At 42.9% G+C, this 19001-nt stretch overlaps 1 protein-coding gene across 1 annotated transcript in view; it reads left to right on the forward strand.

The window, feature by feature from the left end:
• The first annotated feature begins 3935 nt into the window (after nt 1-3935).
• The window catches only part of tjp2b (tight junction protein 2b (zona occludens 2)), a 108435-nt gene continuing 93369 nt past the window's right edge, over nt 3936-19001 (forward strand). The window contains exon 1 of the mRNA XM_076099518.1: nt 3936-4912. Within this exon, the coding sequence (XP_075955633.1) occupies nt 4806-4912 (107 nt within the window). The 5' untranslated portion in view covers nt 3936-4805. The remainder of the gene's footprint in view (nt 4913-19001) is intronic.

Below are 19001 nucleotides of genomic sequence, written 5' to 3' on the forward strand. Positions count from 1 at the left end.
ACACACTGTACGCTGCGTGTTTTTACCAGTAGGCCTCCTCCGACGTCACACCACTCGGTTTCCCAGGGATCAGTAATGCTGTCCGGAGAGCCAGGTCACGGTGGTGTCACGGCGACAGATGAATCAGGTCAAAGGAGTTTATGATGCAACCATGACACAATCCCACACCGCCTCAGTCATACAGCACCAGTCCTCCTCACTCTTGCTGCTGGCTCCATGATTAGGATCATGTGTCAGATAACATCCCTCACTTGTGATGCGTGTGTGTGTGTGTTGCCATGCATCCATTTATGACAGTGATATCCCTGTTTTTATTAATCCGGCTGGAATAATGGAACAAAGCTCTTGTCCAAATGGCCCTTTTTCTCATCCGGGGAATCTGGCGTTTCTTCCTTCCGCCAGTTAATCCATCAACACACCAACCAGCATCTTCCACTGAAACCATGAGGGGAAAACACACTTCTTTAATCCGTTGTTTCTCAAACCTCTCCGGGTCAATGAGTGAACAAATTATTTATTTTTTCATTTAATGCCATTTAAGCAGCCCATCCCTCGGTGGATTATGCAATAACAATAAACCTGAGATGGGAGGAAAATAAATGAACAAATTATCCACAGACCCCCCCCCCCCAAAAAAAAATATTCTTGATGAAAGTTGTAGACAGTGAATTCTGTGGATTATCCTCAACATCAACACAGCCCAAATCCAAGCGAGACTTGCAGCCTCCGATAATCACGGTGTGATGCTGTTGGCCGGCTCAAAATGACAACAATGAACATTCACAGAGGATCGCTCATTCATTCATAGCAGTCTAACAAAACGCAAAGCCCAATTTTTGTCTTTGCTTTATTCATGCAAATTTGACCAATGCATTGTTGCACAAACTGTGTGTGTGTGTGCGTGTGCGTGCGCACCGGCTCAGACTGAACTCAGACCAGCAGGAGCTCCGGTTCTTTCTGTAGATGGCCTCCTGCCTCAGGTAAACTCTCCCCTGTTAGCTTTGTGACTTCTTTAATGTCTATAATGCGTTATGAACTTACAACGTGTTACAATCTGCTCAGACCGCTGTATAATCATAGTTATAAGTACTCATAAACATTCATAGGGATTTTTAACAATCATTAGAAAACATTTTGTAATGACTTATAAGGTCAAGTAACGTAATACTTCATACTTGCTGGTGACTCACTGACAATGTCTTTGAAAGGATCACAGTGTGTTATAATTACCATAGTTGTAAAACATCATATTTTTTGTAGTGCATTAGAATCAGTGTTCCTATGCGTTATAATGTGATGATAAGTTACTCTAAATGTTCATTTTAAAGTAAAGTGAAAAATTCTTGCATAGATTTAATTATGATTTTTCACATTTAAAAAAGCAAAGAATGAGCACTTAGAGTAGCTTATAATCACATTGTAATGCATAAACAATTATATAATGTATTACAACTATGGGAATTTTAATACACAAAAGAAATGTGTTATGATACTTGACCTCATAAATCATTATAGATCCATATTCCCATAAATGACAAATGAAAATTCATTCACCTCTTTATACTGCATATGTGTGTATGAATAAGCCATGAGAAATGTCTTAAAATAATCAAAAGATGAATGTTGTCTTTGTTTTCTATGAGCAATCACAGTAATGATGTTAACAGATACTTTAGACAACGCACAGGCAGTTAAGTGACATCACCCCGAATATTCCACTGATATTCCCAGTTTACATGCTGCCGTTCATATTCAGATTAATTTAAAACGACCCCATGACGCATCCTCATCTCCAGTGAATCCCTCGTTGACGCCATTCTCTTCTGGTGAATTTACGTGTGTTCCTCCCTCCAACCAGAAATGTGGGTTTTTCTTTTGGACATGCATCTCTACTCTAACTATTGGCTTGTTGTTCAACCAAGCGACAACCTCTGGTTCTGCTGAGTGAAGCCAATGCAGAAGTGTCTTTAAACCTGCATTCTCTCTACTGACCAGCAGGGAGCGACTCCTCTGGTTGTATAGAAGTCTATGAGAAAATGACTCTACTTCTCTCTTGATTTATTACCTCAGTAAACATTGTAAACATGAGTTTATGGTCTCAATCTCTAGTTTCAAGTCTTCTTCAATACAGCATGATGTTCATTTAGTAAATTATGGTCCATTTAGAGTCACACAGACCATAAAGCAGGATATATAGGGTTAGTGTTGATATTAGGGGTGGGGAAAAAATCGATACAGCATAGTATCGCGATATTTTGCGTGGCGATATTGTATCGATACACGGACGCCAAGTATCGATCTTTTATTATATAAACTATTAAAAAAAATAAATCAATTGCTTTTTCAGTCCATTAGATGGTGCTGAGTTGTTTTGTGGTGAGGTCAGCAAAGGTCAGCGTGATTGGTAGGAAGTTGGTCAAAACAAAGATAGAGACATCTGGCCTCACAACGGGGTTCAATCTGCCAACAGTAGCCAGGCTCATGGGGAGAGTGCAGCGCATAACTGTCTCTCTGACCTCGACGTCCACGCATCGCAAGTTATACTGAGTTATATAACTCTAATATCCTACTTATATAAGTTATAGTTCATATACTGAGTCCACACGTTTGCATTTAGTTAAGTTGGACTATGTAGTAATACATTCAGTTTGTCAGGTTCATGCAACATTTATGACATTGTTGGTCAGTCTGTCTGCTTGACAATCCTATTTTGCTGCAATAAAAATGATTGAAGTGAGATGAACAGACTGAAAGCTTTATCTTATTAGATAAAACATGTTGACACAGTTTTCCTTTGGGGACATAATTTGAAGTTGAAAAAAGTAATAAATCACACATAGCCCTATGTTATCGCAATACTCAGAATATCGCAGTATCGTGATAATATCGTATTGTGACCTAAGTATCGTGATGATATCGTATCGCGGGACCTCTGGTGATTCCCACCCCTAGTTGATATACTTCTTTTTTACAGTCTTTGTATACAACACTGGTCATAAACAAGAAAGAGGTCTTGTGTCGCAAAATGCCTTAAATCCCCTATTGAGAGTCATCCAGAATGAGCTGTATACATATCCTAAGAAGGCTCCTAAAACCTGATAAGAACATCAACATATCCCACATGTCTTAATCAGAAAACACTCAAAAAGCCCAAGGTAACAGAAAAGAGTTATACATCTAAAGAGAGAGTCTTCAACTTATCAAAGTATTGTATGATTGGACCCCAAGTGGATTTGAATTTCTAAGGACGTCCCCGCAGCGAGAACTTAAATTGCTCCAATTTTAAAAAGAACACCAGATCCTTGAACCACGTAGAGGAGTTTGGGGGATGAGGTCTCTTCCAATCATTTAAATTCTAAATTCCATTTAGGATTCTCCTTCGTGAGGGTTGAGAAAGCAATTATGTTTTTGTGTTTATTTATTGAAGTTTGATCTAATGTGTCAGTTGTGGACAGAACCAGAACATGTGTGTACAATCTGCTTGTGAATTGTGACATCTATTGCAGCCATCCACTACATTTGAGTACATTTTCAAAAGTTTGGAGTTAGGGTAGTGCAGGCGATGCTGTACCTTGAATCGTAGTATATTTAACTGCGCACACAAAGAGCTTTTATTGACCCTCGTTAGGGCCTGGTTCCAAAATGAACCTGGTATGCTCGTGTCAAGTTCAATTTCCCAATCTACTTTGATTTTGACAATGTTAGTCTCAGTAATTGAGTTGATTATTTTATATATTTGGGATATAACTCCTTTTACCTTTGGTGGTGTGTTCAGGATATCCTTACACAGAGTCTAGCAGTGAATTTGGAAAATTAGGGTTGTTAGATTTAGCAAAATGTTGCACTTGGAAATAGCGAAACAGATGGGATTGTGGGATATTATATCTCTTATTAAATATCTCCCCAGAGCTTCCAAACACCCCACCAATGTAATTGACCAATGTTGGAAATGCATTTTATTTATTGATGTTATTTCACCGGATAAGTTGATTGAAAACCAGTTGTCATTGACAAGGACGACCTGGCCCAAAAGGCAGTAACAGGCGGCAAGTTGCAGAGTCTGGTCTGGGTGGGGGACAGAGGTGATTATCATGAATAGGAGTTAGAGTAGATCAATCTGCGAAGCCAAATTCTGTACGAGAATACAGAATTGTCTGTACGAGATTTTTTATATTGTAATTACGGGTTGGATGAATATTTTCTGTCAGTGCTACGATGTGCTGCAGTAGATGATAACCGCTGACAGTGAGGCCTCAGAAACAACATGATGACTCCAAAAGACTTCGTACTGAGGGGGGCTCTACAGGAAACCCACTGACTGAAAACAGTCTTCCTCTTAAATACCCACAGCAGTTGTCGTACCAGTCTGGCCAGTTGTTATCAAGATTTCTTGGTCGAGGAGAAATGTATTTTTATTTTAAACCACAATCAAAAAAATAAAAGAAAGGAAATGAAATGAGGATGGATGTGGCGGATTACCCCTCTGAGCACCCAGAGGCTTAGTGCCACTATTATCCTCCTGTGGTGGGATTTTCTATGTGGATTATGTAACAGTATTGCTTCAACACAAATCAGTACACGGCTGTTTTGTCTTTTGACTCCCCCCCCACCACCACCACCACTGCTCTGTCTGGTCCGAGCATCGCTCAGCATCCAGACGACGCGCTCCGCTCCTCAGCGCCTGCAGCCCACAAACACCTACTGACAGGAAAGGGTGGACCATCCGACCGGAGGCAGGTGTCTCCATGGCAACCGATTGAACGACTTGGTGTCGCCGCGACGCCAGAGCACCATTGAGCGGCGCCATGAAGTACAAGAAGTTCATCACCATCATCCAGGTGGCCCTCGGAGTGGCTCCCCTCAACAAGAGAGAGCTGATCCCACCGCCGCGCAAACTCTGGAAACCCGCACGGTGAGTTGTCGTTGTGGATTGTGAGTCTCCATTCAGTGTGTGTGTGTGTGTGTGTTTGTGTGTGTGTTTGTGCAATGGGGAAACAGGCCAGAGTCGGGGTGGTCAAGAAAATCCATGTGAAATCAAAGAGAATCTATTTATGTTAATGATGCCAACGCTCCCCCAGGCCTCCGAATCAAGAGCACAAACATGAATGTTTAACGGGCCACTCCGACCGTTCAACCACTTACATGGTTTTTGCCGACGCAAGCTCCATTGCATGTTCACTGGTTTCCAGCGCTGCACAGATGTGTCTTTTTAATGCATTTTTGAGGAGAATTCTCACCGGTTGTTATTTATCTAAAGGGGAGTCAGAAAATAACTTTATCCGATGATTTGGTTAATTATCAGCACAGATTTATTGCTGAAAACGTATAAACAATTAACATTGAAACAAGTTAAAAACGCTGCATGCACCATATCTACGAGTAATCGCAGGACCTCCCTTTAGACCCCTTCAATGCCACTTCATACTGCGCTTTTGTGCTGAAAATTTGCGATTAATCACATTACTACAAACCGATTGGTACTATGACTCTATATATATATTTCGGATCTATAAATATATAACGAATTATCATGGAAAATCACTGTATTGGTTTGTAAAATAATCACATTCTTCTCTCTAGTTCTTGACACTTTAAGGTAAATGCAGTATTTTGTCCTTGTTGGGATCCCGTAGAAAGAGGGACATTGCTTTTCTAAACCTCAACAAAATTAGCTCGTTGCGTGTCTGGTCTATGGTGTGCTCAGTGTGACCGCATGGTTGAGTCCAAAGTTAGCTGCCAAACCCACCGATCCTGCCACATGAATTGCACTGACTAAACACATCTCAGGACCCTCTTTTGTCTCTGATAAGAGTCATATATACTACTTCAAATTGCTCCGATTTAAAACTGACTCAGCCGAGTTCTTCACCTCTACCTCATCAAAGTATCCTCATACAACGGTTGGTATGATATGTTACCATACCACCTCCTCATTTTGTGTGTGTTTTCCTACGAAAGCCAGCAACACTTGTTACATGCATCTGGTCTTTTCCAAATAAATTTCCGTCATTCACAGGAAATAACTTAGTTAGGTTTATGAAAAGATCGTCATTTAGGTTAAAATAACTACGGAACGTACGCAAGTTACATGACAAATAAGTCAACGTTGACTTCTCGTTTCACGTGGGGAATGATCAGCGGTCTCCTGGTGGACGGATCGCCGTTTGTTGGACCCATCCACCTCCCCCCCGGCCACCATGTGCGGGCTGCTGCGGTCTTTATACTTCCTCGTTAATCATTACGTGCCTAAAAATACGAAATTATTTCATGGAATATCTACGAATTACGGCGTATTCTTTTTCGTAGGCATAGCTACGAATGCTGGGTGAGACCTGCCTGCATGGTTGGGTGCAATGCTCCAATGCTCCAATGCCAAACCCACCAATCCTGCCACATGATACAAACACATCTCAGGACCTTTTTGTCCCTTTTGATAAGAGTCACATATACCATTCAAACACATTTATTTTGTTATGGCCCATTTCTTGTTTTTGTTATCTTTTGGTAACGTGTGTAGTCTGTCGACTCCGGTCACATGTGTGCAAATCTTGCGAGGCGATACTTGCCTGAAAGTGAACCAAAGTTGCGCTCCATGTTAACACGTCTAAGCTAACATATAGCAGGCCAGCGAACTCTGGCAAATGGAGGGCGCTACTTAGGGCAATGTCACTCCTTATTGAGTTACTGTGAGCGTCAGTTTTGACCAATAGAAATACATTGCTGATGCACGTAGCAGGTCGGGACCTCTTCATTCGGAAAGCTGAAACAATCTTGTGGTAGCTTGTTTGTTTTTGTCCAGGTAAGAAGAGGTGGAATACGGATCTGCTTCCCAGTGAATGGAATGTTTTTCCGACCCTGCGCTCGCATAGAATGGAAGTGAAGGCTAGCGGTAACAATTGCCTCCCATCACTTCCATAATTCACTCGACTAGAGGATTAATAACCCTGTTTTAGAAAAAATCATGAACTAAGAGATGTCTTTATGAATTGTTTCATGACAGCCAGTAATCCACCATGTTTCATGCTGTCTGTAACATGAAGTGCTCTGACAGTACACAACAGCAGCCACATGGACCTCAGGGTGCATCAATCCATCCAGCAGCCGAAACAATCGTGTTGTCGCTATTGTCATGTTTTTCATGACACCATGAACAACCAGCCGACTATTTTTATACACAAATCGTACACCCACCGCTGATTGAAAGCAACTAAAGTCCCGCCCCTTGCCACTAGATTGCCGGAAGGCACCGTGGGAAACGTCAATCACGACACATGCACATCACAAAATAACTCCTTCAGTGTATTTAACAGTGGAGTGGGAGCTCAAATGTTTAAAATGACCTGAGGTTGTGTGTGTGTGTGTGTCACTTCTTTCATAATGTGTTTGGCACATGACATTACTGAGTCAGCGTAGTAATATCTGAATAATGAATGGATTCAAACTGCTGAATTTATAATCATGTGTGCATAGGAAATGCACATATTAATGTGTGTGTGTTTGAGGGCACACTTTCCTCTGGGCATTGTGGGGACGTGTCCCACTCACTTTTCATACCCCTATCTCTAGCCATTGGTAATTACTTCATTGATATTGGGCTAGCAGGGCATTCACTACGAGCCACTCTTCCCTTGTGTAACCAAGGGGGGGAGCTGTGTCTGCATTCTTGGCAGGACGTCAATCCCGTTCCCGGTGGGCATTACGCTCTGCCAGGGTTACGCCCCGTCACAGATTCTTTGTGATTTTCATTGACAGAATCTCTAAGCCCAGCTGAGATGTGGACAGTGTATTGGGGAGGGGGAGAGCTGGGAATTGCATCGCTGCTTTTTTTGCAGCTGATGTGGTTCTGCAGGTCTCTTCGGACCGTGACCTCCGGTGCTCACTGGGTCGGTTTGCAGCCGAGTGTGAGGTGGCAGAGATGAGAGTCGGCGCCTCCAAGTCTGAAGCCAAGGTGCTCTGCTGGAGAGCGACTGTATGACAGGAATAACAGGGAAGTCAAAAGACCCTTTTACAGCTGACCTCATCAAAAATATGTGTGCGCATTTTGGCAACAAAAGTGGCGTTTTTCCCCCAACCATTCAGACGAGTTAGCACACTTTAAACATTAAATGTCTGGTTGCTGCATGTTCAGTCGTCAGAATCGATGTTTCCAACAGTGGACCCAAGTTCCACAGAATTCCGACGGGATCACGACCGTTTCAGAGCAGCAGGTGTTTCAGTTGAACGAGTGGCCGTGTGAACTGGTGACTTTTCAGCCCGATGCGTCCGCTCATAGTAGATTCGGTAAATGGTTGGTGTAGAAGTCTTGAGGGGGAACGGTGGATGGATGGTGAACGGCAAGTCCGGAGAGTTCCAAAGAAACCCATAGAGGCCTGGGGCAAGTGAGGAGTGGCTGGAGACGAGGAAAAGAAGGCAGACTGAGCAAAACAAAAATAGCTGAGGCAGATGTTGTCACACCTACATCCTTGTGGATGTGCATGAGAAGGGCTGGTCATGCCAACAGTGTGAATTCACATGTCAAAAGTTCACCTAAGTTGGATTTACTTTGCCCTCGCAAGTTAATCGCCTAATTATGGCAAATCCATCCAATGAATTGGTTTGACCATGAAATTTTGCTGTTTTATATGCTACTGTTTACCTTGTCCACACCATAAACTGTATATAAGAAGTGGATGTAGTCGGCGTGACGTCACCTGTTGGTTCATGGACTGCCGTTTTGAAGTTTGGTATTCAGGTCATCTTCTTGTTTTTTTTGCAACCAGAGAACGGAAGTGACCATATTTGGACTGTGGAGGAGTGACGTTGAGACTCCGTATACGGCTCTTGTAGCAACCTGTCAATCACAAGGTAGCCCTGCCCTAAAGCATACTCCGCCTTATGGTCTATGTGACTCTAAATGAACATCATGCTGTATTGAAGAAGACTTGAAACTAGAGATTGAGACCATAAACTCATGTTTACAATGTTCACTGAGGTAATAAATCAAGAGAGAAGTAGAGTCATTTTCTCATTGTAACCAGAAGAGTTTTCTCCTGATGGCCAGTTGAGACAATGCAAGTTTTAAGGCACTTCCGCATCGGCTTCTCTTTGTCATACCCGGAGGTTGCCACCTGGTTCGTACCTTTTTCTTCTTGAGAATGGAGAGATCTCTTAATTCTGTCCACCTCTCCTGTGTGAGTGAAAAGCAGACTAAAAGCACTGACAGGTTTTCATCTTAATGTATACCTGTTTGCTTTGTCATCCTAAAGCTGGACATTAGATGCACACACTTGCGCACTTGCGCAGGTACACACACACACACACACACACACACACACACACACACACACACACACACACACACACAGAGGTCTTGCATGCAGCAGCAGCAGCGCAGCCATCCTCCTCCCTCTCTCCCTCCATCTCTCCCCTCTGTCCTCCCTCCCAGCCTCTCTCTCTTTCTCTCTCTCCCTCCTCAGTCTTGCTTGGTCTCCGCTCTGTCAACAGCTCCTGCAGCTTTCTCTATCCCTATTCTTTTTTTATTTTTATCTGTACATCTCTACGGAGTTCTTGTCATCCGTCACCATGCGTCTCGGAATGTCCTCCTTCATTACGGATATCCTGAGCACCTCTACTAACATCTGTTTCTGCTGGAACGAGGTTAAGGTAGAGTCCAACCTCCTCCTCCTCCTCTTTTTCCACCACCTTGCTGCTGTGCTCTGGAGCAAGGCAGCATCAGCAGGGGTAGCGGCAGGGCTCAGGGCCTCTGGGTGCTGCTGGGGACACACACACACACACTGTTATTTGATTACATGATGTTCCAGTGGGCTGCTGTGGATACACTAAGAGTTTGCTGTATGTGTGGTTTTCATTATTGTCAAAGTTTGCCTTGTTCAGCTGTTTGTGACTGATTGGTTGAGTTGCAACATATAGTTCAACTTTGTGCATTTATCCGTGTTTGACATGGTGACAGTGTGGTGTGGTGTTGAGAGAGGGACTGTAGACGGTTTATACTTGCTTCAAAGAGGCAACTGCAAATTTGGGTTTTCTTGTATGTAGCCAAAAGGTCCTGCCTCTTTGTGCGCTGATGGCGACCGTTGTATTGAATACTAAGTTCTAACCTTTAAAGTGTGAGTACAAACTTAAAGCTATAACCCCACCTAAACAAATTGTTTTAATTGCCTCACCTTCATCCTAGTTAGATGATAAAACTGGTTTCATCTATGTGCGTCCAGTACTGAGATGTCTTGGATGTATTTAGCCTAGCTTAGCATAAAGATTGGAAACAGGGAGAAACTGCTTGCCTGTGAAAAAAGAATTTGCCTTCCAGCTAATTCAAATCCGACTTACAAACTCCCCGTGTCTCGTTAGCTAGCAAGCTAATCGCACATTATCATATATTACCATACTGACTCATGGAAGCAAGACCTGCTGCAAATTAACAGTAATTTGGACCTGGCCTGACTCAGGTCCTGTGTTCGGTCTTGGTTGCTAGGAACCAAGAGGTCTTGGGGAGACAGGTCTCGCTACATGCAGTAAGTGTGCCCAGTGGTTGTTGGTTAAAATAAAACTGCTTCTGAAAACAAAATGGTTTTCTAGTGATGGTCAATTGCACACTGAAATATGTCAACGACAACTCCGTAAAGAGCTCTGCGACTAGGCACACACATTTAACTTCCCTTTAGGATGATTCATAATGATTTTTCTGACTCTCTGACTCATCTAGTGCCACCATCAGTTCAAAATCCAACAAAACTGATGGCATGCCGATCGATCTCAGCTGTACTTTGTGATTAGTGCTAAATAACAAATGTTAGCATCATAGAAATAGAATAGGAGTAGAACGGACATTGATCTGTTTTTTCCATGGTCACTAGACTGATACAAAGAGAAAAAAATAAAGCAATCTACTCTTTATACGCTTCGTAACGTTAATGCTCCACTACTCGTTTCAGACGTTACTGCAAAACCTCACTCCAGTGAGTCCGCAACTCGCCCTAAGTCTGCTTAGTTTATACAGAAGTTAGCCCGCTACAGCGGTCGCAATGGCAACGGTACACATAAAAATGGCCGCCGCTCTGACCGTCCTGTTATGTTAATTTAAATGGGAATGTCCGTTCTACGCCTATTGTAATTATATGGTTTGCATGCTAACATGTTACCAAGGTGGTGAACATTCGGACATTGGCATATTCATTCTTTTATCATAAACATGTTTGCATGCAGATAGCATAGCATTTAGCTGTCAGCACACAGCTCAAAGCACTGCTGCACAGCCTCACAGAGCTGCTGACACGACTGCAGACTTTTTATAGTCTTGATACATTTCTGTTTGAAAATGTCTCTGTTTGTGCTTAGTTAGTCTAATCACAACCCGAGGATAACTCAGCTTTATTTTACAAAATATGAGACTACTTGCTTAAATATTAGTCCAATTCAAAGTTAAATTAAGTTGCATCATTGCACGCATTGAAAGATGTGTCCTTGCCGAAGGACATTGGTCAGGTCCACTCACTAGTACTTTGTGCAGCAGAAATGTCCAGGTGTAAGAGTTGTTAAATAAAGTTTCATTTGCTTGTGTCAGTTGAATTTCCTCATTTGGGTTTAGAAATGAATGCCGCCTAATACCTTGTTTGGTTGTAAAATGCATATTTATTTTACCTGTGTGTCTATGCTTCTTAACAAGGCTGTTCATAATGATGTGCTCTATAAGCAGCATTACTGTGTTACAACATATGTGGGGGTGAATGTGTTAGTGACAAGAAGCTAAAGACCTGACTTTATTGATATTGACGGGGACTCTGTGGGCGGGTGTTTGAGAATCAGGGATAGACAGACGGACAAAAATATATAGACAGACTTGGATTTTTCAACGTAATTTAGCAGTGACACTGCTGCTTGAAATGTTACTCAGATGGAGCTCATGGTGTGTGTGTGTGTGTGTGTGTTAGATTGATGGATTTGTCCTGGGACTGGAGCGGTATTAGATTCAGTGCTGGGCGTCGGCGGGGGAGTGCAGAGGCAGCTGCGGATCTGTCGCTGATAAACCAATCAAACACTACGGCAGCCTCTCCGTCCACACACAGCTGGAGAAACACATCGTCAATCATGCACTATTTATCTGGTAGTCATTACTGTAACACAGCTCCAGAGGCATCGATTCAGCTAAAGCTAAGGTGTGGCAAGGTCACCTAACAGTAAACACTGCCAACATACAGATAGCAAAGGCAAAGTGTGCACCGCGTACACCTGCATCTTAATTATAATGTATAATTCATCTAAACACCTTGGCAGGCAACTTCAACAATGGGATTGATTACATCCGTATTTTGGCAAGATATAAAGCAAACTACAGTAAAATCACAAAGCCAAGTGAAAACACAGCAAATGGAGAGAATGACAGGAATAAACTAGTCAGCATGAATAACATCAGAACCCTGTAAATGCTTTAAAAGCACTACCAACTACAGACCAAAGATCTTAAAATAAGCACTGCTGAAATAAACAGAAGTATTTACATATACATAAATACATATTTCATTAAAAGTACTTTCCTAAAACAGCTGGACACTGTAGTTTTTTTTTTTATCAAACATTTCTCCAACAGGAGCAAATGGTGCATATATTGGGGACTATTTTCGATCCACATTTGGTGAGTTTTTCCAGTGACAGAACAGTGTATGTGGTAGAGTTCAGCAACTTGACCTGAAACCTGACGGGTCCGACACACAACCTGGGCTGATTTTTGCGTAAAGCTTTGGGATCGGCTCAAGTTCAGGTTGGATTATTTTTGAAGTGTAACTTCATAAGGAAATTGACCCTTCGCTAAGCTCCGCCTCCGCTGCTTTTCCATCAAGCTGTCAGAGCAACCATGGAGCCCACACAGTCACTAACTGCACTCCCTGAAGAAACATTATCTAATTTAAGTGATATCCAAGACATCAGGCAAAAGAAGGGCATGTGTAGACATTCAGTATACCTGCAGTAGCTAGCGTAGCATAGAGTGCTAGTGCAAGATGATGGTAATGATGTGTTAACGTACTCTGCTAATGTTAGCCCCACAGGTTTTTATGTAGAAACGTATATCTCTGTCCAACCTCTCCGGCTAACGAGTATCACTATTACACACCGTTTAACCACGACTAGGTCCAAATCCACAAAACCAGCCTGAAGATGAAGACAATCTGAAACCATTGCATGAGGGACGGCTTAGCCAATGTGTTGCATTAGCCTGGCGAGCTAGCGGTCAGTAATGGGTGAAATAAAGCAAAAGCTTGCAAAAGGGTGAGCTTCCTAAATCTATTCAGGGAGGGTCATTGCATTATGTTCTTGTTGTGACAAGAGATGCAAACCCCCAACCTTCCTCCACTACCATACTCTTAAAGAGCGTGGTGATGTGTCTGCACAGAGTTCTGTTCTGGGTTATAAGTGTTTCGACTTTTGGGAAAGATGTTTACCAGCCACACTGAGCAAATACAGCCAGATTCCTTTGATGAAAATGAATTGATGGTTTGTGTTTTGTGTATTTTGTTAATTTTTGTTGGGAGGGTGGCAAGCTATCTGGGCTACCTCTCCAAGTTGACACCATTTCTTTGAAGTGACAGCATAGCATTGTGATTATTATCTTGTTGGCTTCCCAACTCTTACTTTGCCCAACACTCAACACTTACTTTTTTAATTTGGGGGTAAAACTAAGCTACACTGTCAACTTCCTCCAAAATCTCTAACAACCCAGTCGTCGCTAACACTATCAAGATTTGGCCTCAGTTTAGAAACGCACACTAATCCTAAACATTCACTTATTCTCCCCATCCCGTTAAGCCTTTTGCAACTTTTAATGATTTATATTAAGATGTCCCCCCCCCCCCCCCCCCCCCATTTTCATCCCTTTCAGCTAAATATGATTTGCCTAATATCCATCTCTTTGATTCTTTCAAATCAGGCTCTTTATACACAAAGCATCTCCCCCACTTCCCCAAACGCCCACCCCGAATCCAAAATTGACTAATTCCTTACCCTTAACTTCGATCAAAAGCGGTTCAAATCAACAATCTGCAGTTTAATTGAGTTCTCCATCAGGGGTACCTAAGGAATTTCCAGTGGGGAATAATTTATTTTCCATTATTTATTTCCCTATAGAAGTGAGCTCAGAAAAGAGTCATAAGAGAGACTCTGATCGTAGGCTTCACTTCCTCCACAACTGTAGTTGACAGATCGAACAACCAAAACCTTTTCAGGTAGAGGTCCCTGAAGCCAAATCAAATGGGGGTCCGTGACCTAAAGTGAATAAATTTAAGGGTCTTTGACACGAAACTGGTTGAGAACCCTGGCCATAAAGGCTCCTGGGAGCATGTGCTGGTAGTTGCCTTTTCAAATGACCAGTGGAGTAACATACTGCTTCTATTTCACCAACGCTAAATTAGCACGGTTGTTTTTTTTGATGGAAGTAACGCCTGTAAAAGATGTCGGCAATCTCCAGCTGACCAATTGCAAAGGTTCTGGAAATGCCCTCGCCTGACAGACTTTTTGTCCAGTGTATTTTAAACTTGTCCATACCCTCAACACACCTATTAACCCCAACCTTTGTAACAGCGCTGTTCGGTCTCCCCTCAACCTTTGAATATGCCCACTGCAACCCAGCATGTCATCACCTTTCACTGCTCTGTTGGCCAAGCGTGCCATTCTTCTTGAATGGAAGCATGCCTCCCCTCTGGCTGAAAATCTTGGAATGAATAAAGCTAGAAAAAATATTATTCTCAATAAAATTATCCCTTAAAGCCTTTCAAAGAACCTGGAATCCCCTTCTCGACTTTATTAATAGCCTCACCATCACTCCTGATACTGACGGTGTTGCCTGAGTAAAACCTTTTGGAGAGAATGACAGTCGTCCAATTCTCCATTTTCTTTCTTTTTTACATTGTTTATTTTTGTTGTGAACATTATTTATTACTTTTTTCTTTTAGTGACCTGGACCAGGTTGAGGGTGTTTTACCAAAGACACAGTCGGGTTGGGTCTGAAGGGCATGGGAACCAGGTGGTTCGGATCTGGGTTTAAGGGACATGTCACATGTCATTTTAACTGTTGGTTCCATGTCTTCAGACACAATCAGTGTTCCTCCTGCTCCGCTAGCTACGTACTGCTAATCAGTGCACTGACCCAGCATCATCAACAGCTGGCAAGTACCACCACAATATTCCCCAAAGGTTGAAAACATTTGTCTACACTGTGGCGTGAGGTGTGTTCATGCACGATTATAAAGTCTCAAGCTACTCTACATGGCGCAGCAGTGTTCACAACCTTTTAATGCAAGAAGTGTTCATAATTCTTACACAATAATGTTGTTTTTAATTCGCTGATTTTCTACAGCGTGTCCTCGCTCACTGTTAGGATGCACTCGGATCCTCATTTAGACCAAAGACAACACATGTTAGAACCTATTTTTTATTCTTTATTCAATTAATTTGACTTAAAGTCTGCAACAACACTGAGTCAGTGCTTTTACTGATGTTGGTAAGGGTGAGTTTTGTCTTGGTGGTCTTGGAGTTTAAGTCTTAATTGCCTCCCTGTAATAAATCTATTACAGTAGAATGAATGTATCTAATGAAACACTGCACTATTTAGTATCAAATCAAAGGCATCAGTTGTGTGAGTTGAGCCTTTACACCTGGTTGTAGACAGTAGCTCATAGTGCAAGGTTCAACTTTAGTGTTTTTTTCACTTGCCCGGTCAGAAACCTACTTCCCAAAAGTCCATTTTTTTTCTTCCCCCGATACAAATTCTTTTATTTCTTTGCGGTTATCAAATAAAAACTAGGACTAAAGCTAATTGTCATGTTCAATCTTTATTGAAGCAAATGACTCAGAACAAGGACACATTGTGTCATAGATGCGAAGCAACAAACATTCTTGCATATCAAAAATGGTACGATAACCCCCCTCCTCTCCGGAGATGGACCCGTTAACAGTGAGTGATCAAGTGATCGAGTTGGTTAACATCAGGTAATGATGGTTAAAGTTGGTTAAAGTTGTCGCGGTTGGGTTTAGGCAACAAAACTACGCAGTTAGGTTTAGAAAAAATAAGTTGGGTTAAAATAAGTAAGTTTGTTAGGTTACTTAAGCTACAGATGTAACGTCATATGACTCTTTGACGTAGCGTCACATGACATTACATCACGAGACATAACGTGGTCAGTAAAATTAACTCACGTTTTTGTTTCACGCGAACGCCAGTCCACTGAGTAAAAGTCCTGCGTTGGTTTGACCCAACAACCACTCGTCCCTCCAGAACCGTAGCAGTCTTTGATGCTCTTTGTACGATGTCAGTTGCTCTGAGTGTCTAGTAATGATGCTGATGGGTCTACATTGGAGTTACTTTAAACCCTGGTGCGTCTCGTACAGGCGCTAAAGGGTCCCTTGTGGATTTGGGGTGAAGACGCTAAGGGCTACTTCCCAATCGTTGGTATTTGACGCCCTGGAATTGAGACCAGGCGGATGATTGAGAGGGATTGTGAGCTTATAGGCTATAGCAGATGCTTGGCATCCAAAAACCTAATGAAACCGTACAAATACCACTCTTTCAGGACAATTGTAATGCTCGTTTGCACTTCAGCTGATAAACTTTTCTTTACCGGCCGTCATTCTCTCGCGAGGTGCCCAGTTGGTCCTGCGCATGTGCAACTCTCCACAGAGGCGAGAAGGAAGCGAGATGGCCCTCTTGTTAGCTAATTCTTCCATCGTCGTCTTTGGAAAAAACGGTGTGTTTAATATTCTGTTGCCACTCGCCCGATCAGGAAAGGGACTCGCTAGATTTACTAGATGCCAGATGTGGCATTTTACTTGCCCCAGTCCATCCCAATTGTTTATGCCTGTAGTTGAGACAGAGACAGTAAGCGTGTTCTTCTGTTGCTCTCTGCCCAGCAAAGACTGTTTGTGTCAGCACAGTGACACCCTAGACTGGAGACGGGAGGAGGGGTGTGTGTGTGTGTGTGTGTGCTTGTGGCAGAGTGCAAGCATTAGCTAGGGGTGGGTGGCTCCATATTTCTTATTCTAATCAGACCTGTCCTGTCGGGGCTATAGGCGGGCGCTTCTACAGATTAATGTTCCTCTATCGATTGATCCATTTGGCCGGATGGATAGATGGCACCCTAAGGTGACCCACAGGCTACAGTATCCACTATCTCGCCGTTTACACACTGCTGCACACTGGAACTCACCACAATGATACTGCCACACACACACAGGTATACCTCATAAGAGTGGCAGAGTGCTGTCAATAAGGGATAATCAGCAGCTGGCTGTATGTTAAACAGTTAGTGTCCATGAAGGGGGTGGCTGATCCGTGCTATTTACACATTTTTATTTCATCGACTACAGGCATAGTAGTACCAAGAGGTTCCTGAAGAAATGTTTTGAAGCTTGGTTTTGGATTCTGGTTTACCGCTTACAGCTCTTCTTTAAATTTCTGCATTCATTAAATCCAGCAGTTGTGTGTGGAGCTGTTTAGATCAGCAGACACTAGCTGCCATGCCCATATCAAAGCTGTCTATCAATGAGGTGCTTTTTCTGATGCTGTCCACACATGATCAGAAGTATGACATGTAGGTTTAGATTACCACTGCACACCAAGGAGAGTGAAAGTGGAGGGAAATTTGTAAAACAAAAGAAAGCGCTGGAATTATCCGACCGAGGGCAGAAAGCTGGGTAAAAGGTCCAGTTATCGAGAAGGGTTTGAGCTAATGCTAAAAGCTACAAGGCCCACTCTACTCTGATTGGCTAGTTTCTGTTGCCTTGGCTGGTTGGGTTGGTTAGATTTAGGCATGAGGAGTGCGATTGGTTAGGGGAAGAATATCAGGGTAAGCCAATCAGAGCCAGAGTGGGGTTGGTCATGCCTTCGCCACTGCTGGACAAACATTGCGTTGGGGACAGCTGTCATCTCACTAGTGAGGGCTGCACGATTATGCCCAAAATGATAATCACAATTATTTTCCACAATTATTCCATGATTTTAGGGAAAACATATTTTTACTGTACTTTCACATTTAAATGAACAGAGCTTTCACTTCCACGTTGTTCTACATTGCTGTTAAGTAACACATCTTTGTGTCAAAATAAATCTCACAATAAGGCTCTTCTTATGAATTCTGTGCGTTTTCCTTTTGACTGTCTGCTGTCTGTTGTAAAACGAGTAATATACAGTATATTACTCGTTTATTCTGGACTGCACTCACTATTAACAGGGTCAAAGCGCAACTGTTTTAACTTGAGCACAGCAGTGAGGCTTAAAGTTACTACAAGGAATTGTTTTTTGTGTTGATTTTGGTGGTAGTGTTTCCGAGCACCAGAGTCCCTTTGGAAAACCTCTCATTTTACTGCAGCAGGTATCTAACATTCTGCTTCACTCAGTCCTGGTTCTGGTTCTCACGTGCCTCGCTTCCCTCCAGAGGGTTCCAACAATACGGCCTGGGTCTCCAGCAGCGTGGTGTCGGTGTTTAATCCCAGCGGGGACAGGCAATGCGGGGATGAGGTGAAGCTCTGCCCCTGGCCTGAGGAGAAGATGCTTCTGACAGGCACTGACCTCTCGTCCTTCCCCCGGAGCTCCGGCTGTAGGTCAAAGGTGGCAGCAAAGTCGGACCTGGGTCTGTCCGTGGTGGGCTGGTCTCTGCCGGAGGCCCCGCTGGAGTCTGAGCTGAAAGAGTTTTTGGTGAACCTGCATGATTCATCTGATTTCACCAGAATGCGACCCGGTGGTGCAGCTGACAGACATTAAGAATAACTATGTGGAAATAGACAATCTTTAACTGTTTCATAAGCAGTTAAAAGTTTGTCACAGTAAATTTAAAATGTCAGTGTGCAACAGCCAAGGTAGAGCCGCCACAAGCTTTGACGCCTCCCCATTGGAAGACAATGGCTCACACCAGTGCAAGACTACCCATCCACTGATCATGTGTAAAGGCCTTTCATCCTGTCTACAGAGGAGGCCCTCCAGCTGTGTTTATCAGTCTTCTGTCTCGTGCGTCTGACGGATC

This window comes from Anarhichas minor, unplaced genomic scaffold (genome assembly GCF_050575085.1).
Source record: "Anarhichas minor isolate MPS153535 unplaced genomic scaffold, ASM5057508v1 ptg000025l, whole genome shotgun sequence".
NCBI classification, from domain to species: Eukaryota; Metazoa; Chordata; class Actinopteri; order Perciformes; family Anarhichadidae; genus Anarhichas; species Anarhichas minor.